The 13,629-nt window shown below is 36.8% G+C and overlaps 1 protein-coding gene across 3 annotated transcripts in view; it reads left to right on the top strand.

The window, feature by feature from the left end:
• Window positions 1-13,629, top strand: part of ELOVL6 (ELOVL fatty acid elongase 6) — a 138,064-nt gene that overhangs the window by 75,323 nt on the left and 49,112 nt on the right. For all 3 annotated transcript variants that reach the window (XM_025465922.3, XM_025465923.3, XM_025465920.3), the window contains exon 3: window positions 12,517-12,648. In XM_025465922.3, the coding sequence (XP_025321707.1) occupies window positions 12,517-12,648 (132 nt within the window). The remainder of the gene's footprint in view (window positions 1-12,516; window positions 12,649-13,629) is intronic.

Raw genomic sequence — 13,629 nt, 5'->3', positions numbered from 1 at the left:
GACCCGAGCGAAAGGCAAACACCCAATCACTGAGCCACCCAGGCGGCCCTAATAATTTACATTTTTGAATGTGGGAAGGAGCAATGAGATGTGAGAGTAAGCTGGAAAAAGTGATGATAAATACCACTACTGTTGAAAGGACCAACTGAGAAGCAGCATATGTTCTAGAATGCCAATATAATGTAGTGGTTCAGTGTATGGGACCTGATCCTTGGCTGCCTAGGTTTAAGTTCAGCACTGTCATTCAAAAGCTCTCGGTTCTTGTTCAAGTTACTTAACCTTGTTTCTTAGTTTCTTTGTCTGCAAAATGAGGATGGTGGTTGGTTCTTTGAAATATAAATGAGACATTATATATATATATAAAGTGCTTGGAGAACCAAGGGCTAAGTTCTAACCACAGGGCCTGGAATCTAGTTAGTCTTCCCTTTAGAAAGTTAATACTACTTTCACTAAATTGAAACACATTCTCTTTTACTGGTCTGGAATAATGCACAGGGTTGCATTCCAAGCCAGCCTTCAACTTTGTGTCTATTATGGACCAGTAAGTTCCTGTTGCAGAGATTTGTGTAGATAGTTGCAACCTATGGATGTTCAAGAAATACTTTTCAATGTTGTTGTAGCCCTTAGGCATCTAGTATTTCTCAAATTGTCTCAAAATGCTTTAAGCTTAAAGGACATATCTTGAGTAAATACAGGTCAATCCTTTTTCTTTTAACTTTTTTTTTCTTATGGTGGTAAGCCTTGCTGTGTAAGTACAGACCATTCTTTCAATCCACCCAAATCTGTTGCTTACAAAATCAGTCTTGACAAATAAGAAGAGTAGAAAAGAGTAGTAAAAGCAAAAGCTCAGGTTTACTATACAGAGTGATTGCTCTCTATTGACATAACATGTGTGTGCCAACATGAGGAGTCTGAAGGACACATTACTTCCTGATGCATGCCCCAAAGGGAATGCTCTTGGGATTGTGGGAAGACACATTAGCCTTCTGGCTTTCAAAGAAACCATGAGTCAGATACACTCTCTTCTCTTCCTAAGCATTCACTTTCTTGTGAAACGGATTTGGAAAAGGCTGCTGTGGGTATTGCTATTTTGAGAATCTCTTTCGTCAGAACCCATGCTTAATAAATCCCACCATACCTTAGTTGGGCCCCAGGACTCATCTGACAAAGAAGTAAAAAGAAATTATTTTTGTCTCACAACCTAGTAGTACAAAGAAACTTGTAAAAATAAAACTAATTCCTCTGTCATCCTCTTAAATGGAAGCTATGCTCTTAATCTTTGAGTTTTCTAATAATAGATCTTGAGATTTTTACTATTACACTTTATTCCCCAAAAATCTTTTTTATTACACTTTATTCCCCCAAAATCTTGAGATTTTTACTATTACACTTTATTCCCCAAAAATCTTTTTTTCTAGATTTGAACCTATGAATGAAGAAGAAAAAATAAAGAAGCAAAGTGAAGGTCTTTGTGGGAAATAAAGTAAACAGATATTAAGATTAAAGACTCCTACACCAGCTTTGGGCACTATCTGACTGGCAGGTTTCACTCTGGTTTCCCTGTAGGAACTGAAGACATGAACATTATAGTGAGCAGCTTCCTGTTCAGCTTGTTCACCTTTGTACATAACCATCAGAGGAGAATCAGTGTTTCCCAACGAGGCCTATGTTGGGAAGCAAAGGCCTGAGAGTTACTAATGAAAATAGCCAATAATTTGTTCTAAGATTTAGAAAATGGTGTGATTGACGTTATCATATTTGGCATACTTTATCATATGAGAGCACCTACTTTTCTTATATACTTCTGACACTTACAAAATAGAGCTTTTCCTACTCTTTAATTTTAAGAAGTTTGTGTCATAGAAACATTTATTGTTATCAACTTGTTGTACTTTAATGACCTAGAAAAGAGTAAGAACTTCTAAGACCTACATAACAGTTGCAAATTCTGATAGCCTAAAGTATTTTTATGGCATTGCTCCATCCAGAGCTAAGTTAGGATTGGCTTTTATGGAATTATCTTATCCTGTAGGATTGGTTAGTAAAGAGATGACTGGAAACAATTGGAATTCTACTTCAAGAATTTGAACTCTGTGTGTGGGGTAGGGGGTTGTCTTGGCAGTGACTAACCTTCATTGAAGATTATTCCTTTCTCTTGGAGACAGACTATAAAAACATTTCTGAATGACCTCCATGATAAGGAAAGCATTGCAACAGATGTAGAGTTTGTAAGAATTGATCACTTACATCTTCACCAGCCTAGACCATGTTTCTATCATAGGCAGAGGTGAACCAAATTCGAGAACAGTGAAGGAAAAATTGACCCGAATTGATTGTTTTGTCTTGTCTTCAATTTTAAATTGAATTGCTGATTTGAAAAGAGAAGTTTACTCTGTGCTTAGAATCAGTTCGAAGTAATTCAGCCTGAGTATATCTGAAGCATGAGTGACTTCATCCCAACAGTAAATGTATTTTTTGGAGCTGTATCTCATTTCAACATACATTCTCTTGAGTTTTCCGATTTCTCTATTCTTAATCTTGATATTTATATTTCTCTTTTCCAAGATTTCTCAACCTTAGCACTACTGACATTTGGGGCTGGATAAGATAACCCTGTGCAGCATCCAGGGCCTCCACACACTAGATGCTAGTAGCCAACCCCTCTCCAGTCATGAAAACCAAAAATGTCTCCAGATGTTGCCAAATGTCTTCTGAGGGGCAAAATCATCACCCCATTGTGAACCACTGGTGTAGGTAAGAGAAGAAGTTCATATATTGAGCCCTGGGAACACTTCAAGTTTTAGAGATTGGATAGAGATAAAGAAAGAACCAGCAAAGGAGAATGAAAAAAGAGCCGATAGTGAAAATGGGGAAGAAATAAGGGAAAATAGGGCTCCAGAAACCAAGTGACAGATGGACAGACAGAAAAGAAGGAGTTAGCATCTGTCTCAAATGCTGCTGCTCTTAAGCCTCCTGAGATGAAGACTCATTCTTCATGGATTTAACAGTAAGAGTGATGAAGTATAGGACAGTGGAGTTGCTGCAAATAGGAAAATGTGCTGGATGTAGCCTGTAATGTATATTTTAAGATTAAAATGCAAGCGATAGTCACAAGCCAAATCGTCTTTGTTGTCACAAAAGAGTATAAGATGGCAATTTAGAACTTGTGACAGTGGGGATAAAGTGAATACATATTAGTTATTTCTAATAAATTGTGTGTGTTGCTAGAAATTCCAAGCTTTGGAGCCTAGTCCATTGTAAGATATATGATAAATCATAAGTTACTACCAAGAGTTCAAGTACTGATATTTGTGAGTTTATATGCATATGAGGGACAATCCTCATAACAGTGTGACTCTCAGCCCCTTGCATTCTAAAGTGCTGTCTTGACTTAGAGGGAAGAGCAAGGCTGGCTTTGGATCTAACAAGCTAAGAATAGAGAATAAAGGTTTGCCCTCTTCAGGGCTGTCCCCTATGAGTTGCAGCAGAAAAATGGCTTTAAGACCTTATTATTATTTCAAATTAATCCATGTGGGAAAATGAATAATAGTCCCCCAAAGACATCCATGTTTATTTGTGAATTTGTGAACGTGTTTCTCTTATATAGCAAAAGAAACTCTGCAAATGTGACTAGGTTAAGGAATTGGAGAAGATAAGATTGTCCAGGAATATCTGTGTGGGTCCAATCTAATCACATAAGTCCTTAAAATTGGAGAACCTTTCTTTCCACGGTGTGGGCCTCAATTATCTCTCCGACCCAATGTAATCACAGGAGTTCTTTGGAGGGAGGTAAAGATCAGAATCAGAGGAGGTGATATGATGACAAAAGCAGAGTTAAGGGAAGGCGTGGGACCCTGGAACAGAGAGAGGTAGGAGCAATGCATTTTGAATGTGGAGAAGGCCAAGGAATGCAGGCAGCTTCTGGATGCTGCCTAAGGCAAGGAAAGAGAGTGCCCCCTAGAACCTCCAGAAGGAAAGCAGCCTGGGTGCACCTTGAGTTTAGCGCCACAAGACTCATTTCAGACTTCTCTGATTCTGGAACTTTAAGATGATCAAATCATGGCGTTTGAAGCCATTACATTTGTGGGAATTTGTTACAGCAGCATTAGGAAAGCAACACAGTCCAACTCATCAGACAAATTGTCCTCATTACTAGAGTTCTCTCTAGTGTCTTCAGGCTTTATCTTATGTCACTGAACAAGTATTGTGAAAACCCTAATCAAAATCTTGCAGCATTATTACTTTCAAGAGCAAAAGAGAGTTCTTTCTTGGGTTATTGGGTGATATCTCATGGGTGAAAAAATGTCTGTCATTTCCACCGCCTTGCTAATAATATATTTCTTCTTGTCATTGCCAGTTTTTTACTCAGGCTTAATCTTTTATGTAAATTTGATTTTGGTGACAAAAAAGTATCCATGAGCTATACTACGAAATAGTCTTTATCACTTCTGGGCTATTTTCTCTCTAATCCAGAAATAGCGGTTGGGGCATGTTTTCTCATTGCTTCCCCACCCCTCTTGTTTCAAAATTTGTATCCCAGGGGAAAGTCAGTACAACAGTATATTTAATCACTCAATAGTTACCATGAAAACGTGGGGTTTTTTTTCCTTGATAGTAATTTCTAGCTTCTTTACAGTTGTCTGAAGCAATGAGTATAAACTAAGACTCTATAAACATGAGGTGGTAGTAGACTGCGGCAGAAATGGATCATCTTTCCATTCAAATGAGTAGTCCTTGAGTATAAAGCTCTCATAAATTTGGATATGTTTCTGCTTGTTATGAGCTGGTGTCTGTGCAGCTGTCATTTTGAGTTGAAGTCTGGGAAAATTGTGTGTCTGAATTGGACTTAATCTTGTAAACCTGAAATCCGGTTTCCGTTCCATTGTGAATAATCATAAATGCTTTTTACAGTGTTTTTTCACTTTTGCTTTTAGTCTCCAACTCTCAGATAATTCTATTTTCTACAGAACATTTCAGGGCTTCTTTAGGATGAAGACGAGTAGGAAGCAAATATCTGTATTTGACTCTAGTTTTTATTTTTATATATTTTTAATATTTTATGAAACTTCTAATTTTCTATTTCTATGGCTAGCAGGACATTAGAATAGATAACAAATTTCAGAAACAAGCAAGCAAACAAGCAAAAACCTGCAGCCTAACAAATTTCAAAAACAAGCAAGCAAACAAGCAAAAACCCATAATTGTACTTTGTGTAATTTCTGATCCAAGAAAACTTTATTTTCAGGAAAAAAAAATCACGAATGCTCATTTCTATTTCATAGTAGATTTTAAGACTTTAAGAGGTAAAATTTAGTTTGATAATGGGGAGTCATTCACTGCTCTTATTTCATAGGAGATATTTCAGAATTTTAGTATGCTTTCTGTATTCATCCTTATATTCATTCTTATATTCTTAACGGGTGAGCATTTCTTCATTGGAAATTCAGATGAAAGCTTTCTTTTTCTTAGAACAAAGGGCATTTCTTTAAAAGAATTAGCACAATGAAAGTGAAGTGCTGATGGAACCACTTTCTGAATTCTATTTCTGCATGCCGTCTCCTATTTAGAACTTACTGTTGTTTTTTTTTTTACATGGCCTCTAGATTGTAATGTTTTGCCATGACTAGTATCAGTAGCTGATATATTATGCAAGACAGTTACTTGGTTATTTGGCAATTCTAACTCAAAGAGACAAGCAGTACTAGGTAATCAAGTTGAGCCACACTGTCAAAACAAACTATAAATGAGTTTGTCGATACACAGCTCATTATTAGTTTGCTTTGAAATGGGAGGTTTGTCTACCAAGATTACCGGCAAAATTTTTATTCAGAGAGGGTCACAAGCTTTACTTTTTCTAAGTAGATAAGAAACTCTAACCTTTGTCAAAGAAAGAATCTAATTCTTTCTTTGTTTTAGTGTCCTCTTAAATCTTTAATTCTAACTTTGAACTTCAATCTTTCTGATCAGTTTTGTGAAACCATGTCTTTTTTTTTTTTTTTAAACCATGTCTTCTAAAACAAAGAAAATATATTCTCACATCTCCATAAAACATGATAATTTAGGATTAAAAGTGACATTTGCTCTGCAGGACAGTTTGTTTAGGACAGTGAACCGAATATCAGTGTTATTGAAACAGTGCCACAGTTGGCCTAGCAATTGGCTATTCTTTTCCCAGGACAGGAGAATATTCATTCTTTTTTTTTTAAGATTTTATTCATTTGAGAGAGGGAGAGAGCACAAGCAGGGGGGGAGGGTCAGAGGAAGAAGGAGAAGCAGTCTCTCCTGCTGAGTAGGACCATCTCAGGACTCTGGGATCATGACCTGAGCCTAAAGCAGACATTTAACCAACTGAGCCACCCAGTGCCCCAGAATATTCGTTCTTAAGTGAATAAAACTTCAAGGCGATCCCATTTGATAATTCCTGGGAAGAGTAGCAATTCATTAAAGAAGTTCCTTCCGTTCATGCTACTGCACTTTACAGCTACAGATGCTGGCCGTGTGGTTGTGGGGAACATGCCCTTGTGTTGACTTAAAGATGCAGTCAAACTTTATCCACATCTGCCCACTGGAAGACGAGTAATCAATGCCAAGTCTCCCCATGAACTTATCTCTTTTTATTCTGGCCCCCAACCCAGCTATAAGACTTTGAGTGCTCTCCATGGCCTGAACCAGCGCGTCTCCATCTATCTTTCCAGGGGCCATGAGCAGTAATACTTCCCCTTCTTCTCTCCCCCAGGCACATAATGGTATACACATCAGTGAAACTATTCTTCTGTATTTTAAAAAAAAGGAAAGAAAGGAAAATTAAGCCACAGATTCCAGTACTATACTTCAGCTATTCATCATAACACTTTACTGACCACACATCTCACTCCCTATCACAACTTTGAGGAGAAGATGCAGACCTAATTCTGCTACCAGAGCTCTAACAAGCTGGCTTTAATCCACATTTCCAAACTGACTCTCTCCCATGTCTCCCTACCTGCCGTGGAAACATCAGGTGTGATATGTGCTCAGCTTGGCTTATGCCTAAGGCACTGCTGTCTTTCCATTTCAAATTTTCACTTACATCTAGCCATCCATTCAAATCCTTAAACGGTCTACCTCAAAGTCCCCCCTCCACAGGACATTTTCTCATCACGTTAATATCTCCTGCACCAGAATTTTTATCAGACATTATTATCTATAGCATGTTTTTCCTGTCCTTCTAACTAGATTGATAGGAGGAGAATTTACTCTTATGTAAGGATTAGTTCATTATCATTTTTTCATTCAGGGGCATGCTAAATACCCTGCAAATGAAAATGATGAACGTTCATTTAAATTGTGAACGGATGGATGGATGTCAGCATTTTTTATCGGCAACTGATAAAAGAAAGGTAATTAATCAGTATCTTGCTGATTCAGGTGTTAGAGAGGTGACATTTTTAATGGAGCTGTATATGTATGTGATTTTAACATTTTGAAAGTAGGAAGATCATATTTCCCGTTGTAAAAAAAAAAGCCAACAAGAAAATAGAATTCATCAACATTTATGAAAAGGTGACAGAAGGCAAAAATGGTATGTTGACATATATGTACAAGCAACTTTGTGTAACAGTTCTGTTTTAGAAGGAGTGTACTTCCCTAGAAAGAGATACGTAGCCACGACATTCAGTCCATTGTACTAATGCAACTCCACTTTGAGCATGGCCCTGCTTCAACAATAGAAAAAAATGAATTACAGAAAAATGGTTTTCTCAGCTTTTTTTTTTTAAATAAATAAGGAGTACCTGTGATATTTCAACTCACATCTGAGAGGAAGGCGAAACAGGAAAAGAGGGTATTTGCAACTTAAACTCAGAAATCACACATTATTTGGCTTCCTGGGTCACACATAAATGGTTAGAATAACACCCTTCCCTTTAGTCACAGCTTTGTCTTGCAATTATAAAGTCACTATTCATTTGCATTTATTATGGACATATTTCCATTATTTTTTAAAGATTTTATTTATTTATTCATGAGAGAGACGGAGAGAGAGGCAGAGACATAGGCAGAGAGAAAAGCAGGCTCCTTGTGGGACCTGGGGATCGGGCCCTGAGCCAAAGGCAGACGCTCAACCACTGAGCCACCCAGGTGCCCCTGAACTAAACAAGTCTTAAAAGAGACATGGCCTCACCAATTAGCATTTTTTCTCAGTTTCAGTCTCTTCGTCTAGAAAACTTTCTGTGCTTGGTAACTATCAGTCAAAGCCCATGAGGTGTTCCCGTGTGCTTTCCTTTTCTTCCTCAAAGCTTTGTTTGTATTTTCGCTCTGCCTTGTACCTTACACATGCCTGGTAGCCACAAGAACCAGGCCCAGAGGCGTTCAGGCCATCTTCCCAAGGTGTTCATTAGCAATTAACCTCTGTTGAAATGCCACCCACAAGAAAGAAAGTCTCACCATTCTCAAATGAACTTGTTTGACTCTTAGAAGAGCGCAAGTCAGCCAACAGAGATCTTGATGTGAGTGTTAGAGAGTCAGGTCCTGGTTTCAGTGGAAGCTCAGGGGTTGACCAAAAAAACCACACACACACACACACACACACACACACACACACACACACACAAACAACCCACAAAAAACACATTTGAATGTATATGCATATAGTCATTCTTTGATAGGTGTTATTAGATAGAACAATAAGTACAAATAATTAACAGCTACTCTGTGAGACTAGAAAAAACACCTCCTAGGAATGTTTTCGACCTGGGTAGAATGATAGAAAAATGCACCTTTCTAAAGATAAATAAGAAAGCCATTATTTATTTTTACTAGTTATGGGCTAATGTCCATTCACATGGATGACAGAAATGGAAGGGGGCAAAGAGTAAATACAAACCCAACAAGCTCAAAGCACATCAGTATTTCATTTGGGTGATCTTTACTTAGTTGGCTACTTTGTAATTATAGCTACAGAAGCAGTGTCCTGAAAAGTATTAGGCACCTATAGTGAAGGGTTGGGCTCTATGATATACATTTAAGATTCATTAAACAGGAGGAGTCCCTCTGGAAATTGCTAGTTATCTAGTAATAAAACAATGTAGTGTTACCATTATACCCAGCTATGGAGCCCTGCCAGAATATGAAGAATTATTAGATTAACATTGAAGCATTAGAGAACTCCTCTCTCCCCATTAAATAGTAAGTGGGCTAGCAGGAAGTCATTACTCATCTTGACTATAATTGAACATTTACCAAAAAGATGGCAGAACCAAAAGGTAATTTGAATCCATTTAAATTGTGCAGTTGGCTAAAGAAAATCTTACCTTATTCTAAGCTAAATGGAAAAATCATGATACATTCAACTATAAATGATACATTTTGATTTCTCTGTTGGAAGAGGTAAGAGTTAATGCTTTCTTAGATGACTCCCTCTTACAGAAGAAGTTAAAGCTTCATTCTGAGTTAACTTAAACCATAACATACTTGAATTTCACCACAGTAGATTTATAAGGTATACAATAAGCACTTTTTATCACAGCATGTGACTCCGCTCTAACCTTGACAATTAATATTTACCTATCTGCTTGAGCAAAATTTTGGTAGTTTTGGCCCATATACAGGATGTGGCTATGTGATTATAAGAAACTAATGTCATCCAGCACCTCCCCCCAGCCCCCGTTCCCTCTTCTGTAGAACAAGGAAATTGGGCTCCATCTCAAAGTTTCTTGGAATTCTCAAATTCTCTGCATCTATATTGATTGACTTGGTTGCCCTAGCTGTGGAATTGAAGGTTGGTAAAGATATCTTTAGAAAACACATAGAAGAGAGAATGGTCTGTGCCAGGATGTTAATAGTGCATTAGGACTAATTTTCATTCCATAGCTGAAGAAATGTAGAAGAAAAAAATCCCAAGGGAAGATTTTTGTATTTTTCTTGGTTCTTCAAGGAACAATATTTTTCACTTAATGGCTAGAATGATAGGATCGTATAAAGACATCTATTTAAGTTGGTTCATAATTGTAAGTAATACAATTAATCTATAACCATAACCAAAATCTGAATTAGATTGAGCAAGAGCAAAAATGATAGATAATTTAAGGAAAAGCTTTCGGGAGTCATATATAATTCCTTTGTATTCTCTATGAGCTAAACAGGGTTTGGATCAAAGTGTTCCAAGCCCCAAAAATATGATAGTTGAAATGTGAAGGCACAGAGATTCCTCTTGGTCTATTCACAGTTAAACAATGTGCCACACAACAATGATCATGCAATTTAGTAGGAGGGCTTGCAGAATTCTTACATGACTATAAAATAACACATCAGGTACGCTCTTTCCCTCCTGGAAGTTTACCACAGGAGAACAGGGAGATCTGAGGCTTAACCTCTAAGCCTGTTTGCTTATCCATAAAATGAAGATAATGCTCTACCTACATTAGAGGTGATTAGGAGGATCAAAGGAGAAAGCTCTTTAGCACTATGTGTGTCCACCCACAGGACTCACTCCCTAAATCATACTATGAATATTGTCACTCATTATTACCTTTATCATTTAGAGAAGAAGAAGAAGAAAATTATTTTAAAAGATTTAGAAAAGAATAATAAAAAAATATATACTATTTCATATTACTGTTGCTTATATTAACTTGATAGAATTTGTTATCTAATGAGTCCTTGCATATATATATATACATATATATGCATATATATAAAAATGTGTGTGTGTGTAAATGCAGATAATGATTAGGACTCAATTTAGTGACATACACTTGCAAAATTCCTATAACACACACGAGTATACTTATATATACTCATTCACATTCATATTTACATTTATTATATGTGCACATTTGTAGCCAAAAGTACTTTCCTCTTGAAATGTTTAATAAAGTTTCCATAAAATTGTCTCATGTTTCCACCTCTCTTTGAAGTATAGAAATTACCTGTTTATGTAGGATGAAAATGGATCGTGTTTTTTTGCAAATATTTCATTTTTTTAGTAATTCATATGTTACTGGGAAAGTACAACCATTAATTCACTCAGCTAATGTTTGCTGAGTGCACAGGTGCATAATTATTTTTTTCCTATCAGAAAATTTGATAGGAAAAGACCATGATCATCCAACAAATATTTATCAAGTGGTTCCAATGGGCCAGGTCTTGGGTGTTTCCAAGAGAATCTGCAAACCTCAGTTGGAAGTGGCTTATTCCACCTTTGTGGGTTGATTACTGGAATTACTGCTTTATTGGGTAGTGTTCACCATGTTTGTCACATGCATTCATTGAAGTAGGTGTGTTGCTTGTGTAAATAATGAAAATCCCTCTTTAGTCAGCAATATATACTAGCGGTATATCAGCAATTAGGAAGAAGCATTTTGCAAAAAATGCTCTTAAGGTTAATTCATTTTGCTTTTTGCATTATGCTTGTAACTTTTCAACGATTTCCCTTTTAATCTAATTGAGGGGTGAATATCTATTTTAAGAGAAATACTCCTTTTTTAGTAAGTTCATTCAGGTGTTTAAATTATTTACAGGGCCTCTGTTACTTTCTATTGAATCATAGTTCTATAGAATCTTGTTTTTGTTCTTATTGGTATTATCAATTCCACTGTTTACTTGGTACTGTAATAAACCAGGAAGACCTAAAGATTCTAAGAGTCCTACCTAAGCCTGACGAAAAGAGAGAGAGAATAATGAGCCCCTGTGTTCCTTTATCCTTTTGTTAATCTGGTTCATTTCTCTACACTGAATATTGTTTTGGTTTTGTTTCTTTCCTGGGATATTTTAAAGCAAGCCCAAGACATGTAATTTCACCCATAAATATTAAATAAGCACTTTTAAAATTATTACTAAACACTGTCTGATTTTTTTTAAAAAAGTCTTTTTCCCATTGGTTTGCTTAAATAAAGACCCCCCCCCCAAAGTATACTTATTGTCTTTGTAGTCTTTCAAATCACTTCTTAATCTAGAAGAGTCTCATTGGATTCCACACTCCTAACTTAATTGAAGAAATAAGTTCAGTTGTCCCATGGAAGTTCCCACAGTCTATATTTCCTGTGAATAAGTAGTAAAATCAGATTTTGATTAGATTCAAATTCAAGCTTTAAGGCAAGTCTGCTTTAGGTAGTTCTGTGTTCTTCTTATTGCATTGAATGATGTCTACCAGGAATCCCTAAGTCATGTAGCTTGATTTTAGTGCTTTAGTTCCCCCAGTGAAAATTTTTCTTTTTGTTATATTAATGTTACATTGTAGAAATTTTTAAAGTCAAAGAGTCCCAAAAGAGCATGGCTCTATTCCAACATGTGTTGGTTAATCTAGAATGACCTAATTTGCCGAGGAAGGTTTCCATGGAATGCCATGTCACCAAAAGGATTAAATAAATATTCTCTCTTCAGCAAAGGGGCACATTCCCAAGAATATGCCTTTAGCGCTTACAAAGAGGTACTGCTATAAAATATTATGAATAATTAGTAAATAAAAATTTCTGATGAATAAAAATAAATTGCCTGAAAGATTTTTATTTCCTAAGATACTGGCTTTTTTTGTTGCAGGAAGAAATCTTTCCTGTTTTCCGCACTGTATGCTGCCTTTATCTTTGGTGGTCGGCACCTGATGAACAAACGGGCCAAGTTTGAACTGAGGAAGCCATTAGTGCTCTGGTCTCTGACCCTTGCAGTCTTCAGGTAGGTTTCTCTTCATTTTCCCAATGCAATCCATCCATTTCATCAGACTTGGCTGAAAGAAGCAATGCTTGACTATTTTATCTTATACCGTCTATTTTTGACTGTTCAATACCCTGAGGATAACATAAAGCCATGCCCAGAGAGTAGGCCTTCTTTGCAAACAACTTGTCATAGTATACTCAGTCTGTTATTTTCAGGCTATTTTTATTGTCTTGTCCAAACTGCTCACCCAGTGATCTAGTTTATCTCTCAGGCCTAGAAGCAATGTGTCAATTCCATCATTTTTGTTGCTTAAATATAGCTGAAGGGTTAAATGCAAAACCACATGGGTAAACTATTGATCCTATGACAGAGTAGGATTTAAATGTGCTGGGGATGCTGTTACTGACTAATGTGTAATCAAAACATGGCACTTAGACACATGACTAGATACTGGACACCTGTCTATGTCAGTATTACTAGACCAGAGAATGCTTTTAGCGGTGCATCCCCCAAAGCACCATTCACCCCCATTGCCTGAACTGACTTGCTGGCTTATGTGTATGCAACCAGTTCTTCCTTTGTATTGGCTAGAACTCATCATACAGGCTGTCAGACAAGAGCTATCTCCTCGGGGGCATCTGCCAGCCAACATTCAGACACATTCCTGGAAGCTTAAAGGAACATTTCTAGCTTTGTAATATTTAGTGATCTAGTCCATCACAGGACAAATTAGCACCCAGCTGGTATCCATACAAGCGCCAGAAAAATGTTTTGCTTGTCAAAACCCACAAGTTTATAACTCCACTTGAAGGAAGAGGAAGTGGAGGAAGAAGATGTAGATATACTACAAATAAGTAACTATTTTAATATTTATGAATATGCACTCGTATTTTTTTATACTACATATTAACTGTCCCACCACTAAGCAGAAATAGATGGTATCATTAAAAGCCTCATTAGTCACTCAAAGTTTATGAAAAATGATCAGGCAGGAAGAGG

Source organism: Canis lupus, chromosome 32, assembly GCF_003254725.2.
Source record: "Canis lupus dingo isolate Sandy chromosome 32, ASM325472v2, whole genome shotgun sequence".
In the NCBI taxonomy this organism is placed as follows: domain Eukaryota; kingdom Metazoa; phylum Chordata; class Mammalia; order Carnivora; family Canidae; genus Canis; species Canis lupus.
The sequence above is the reverse complement of the archived record's forward strand: the minus strand, read 5'-3'. Positions and strand labels throughout refer to the sequence as shown.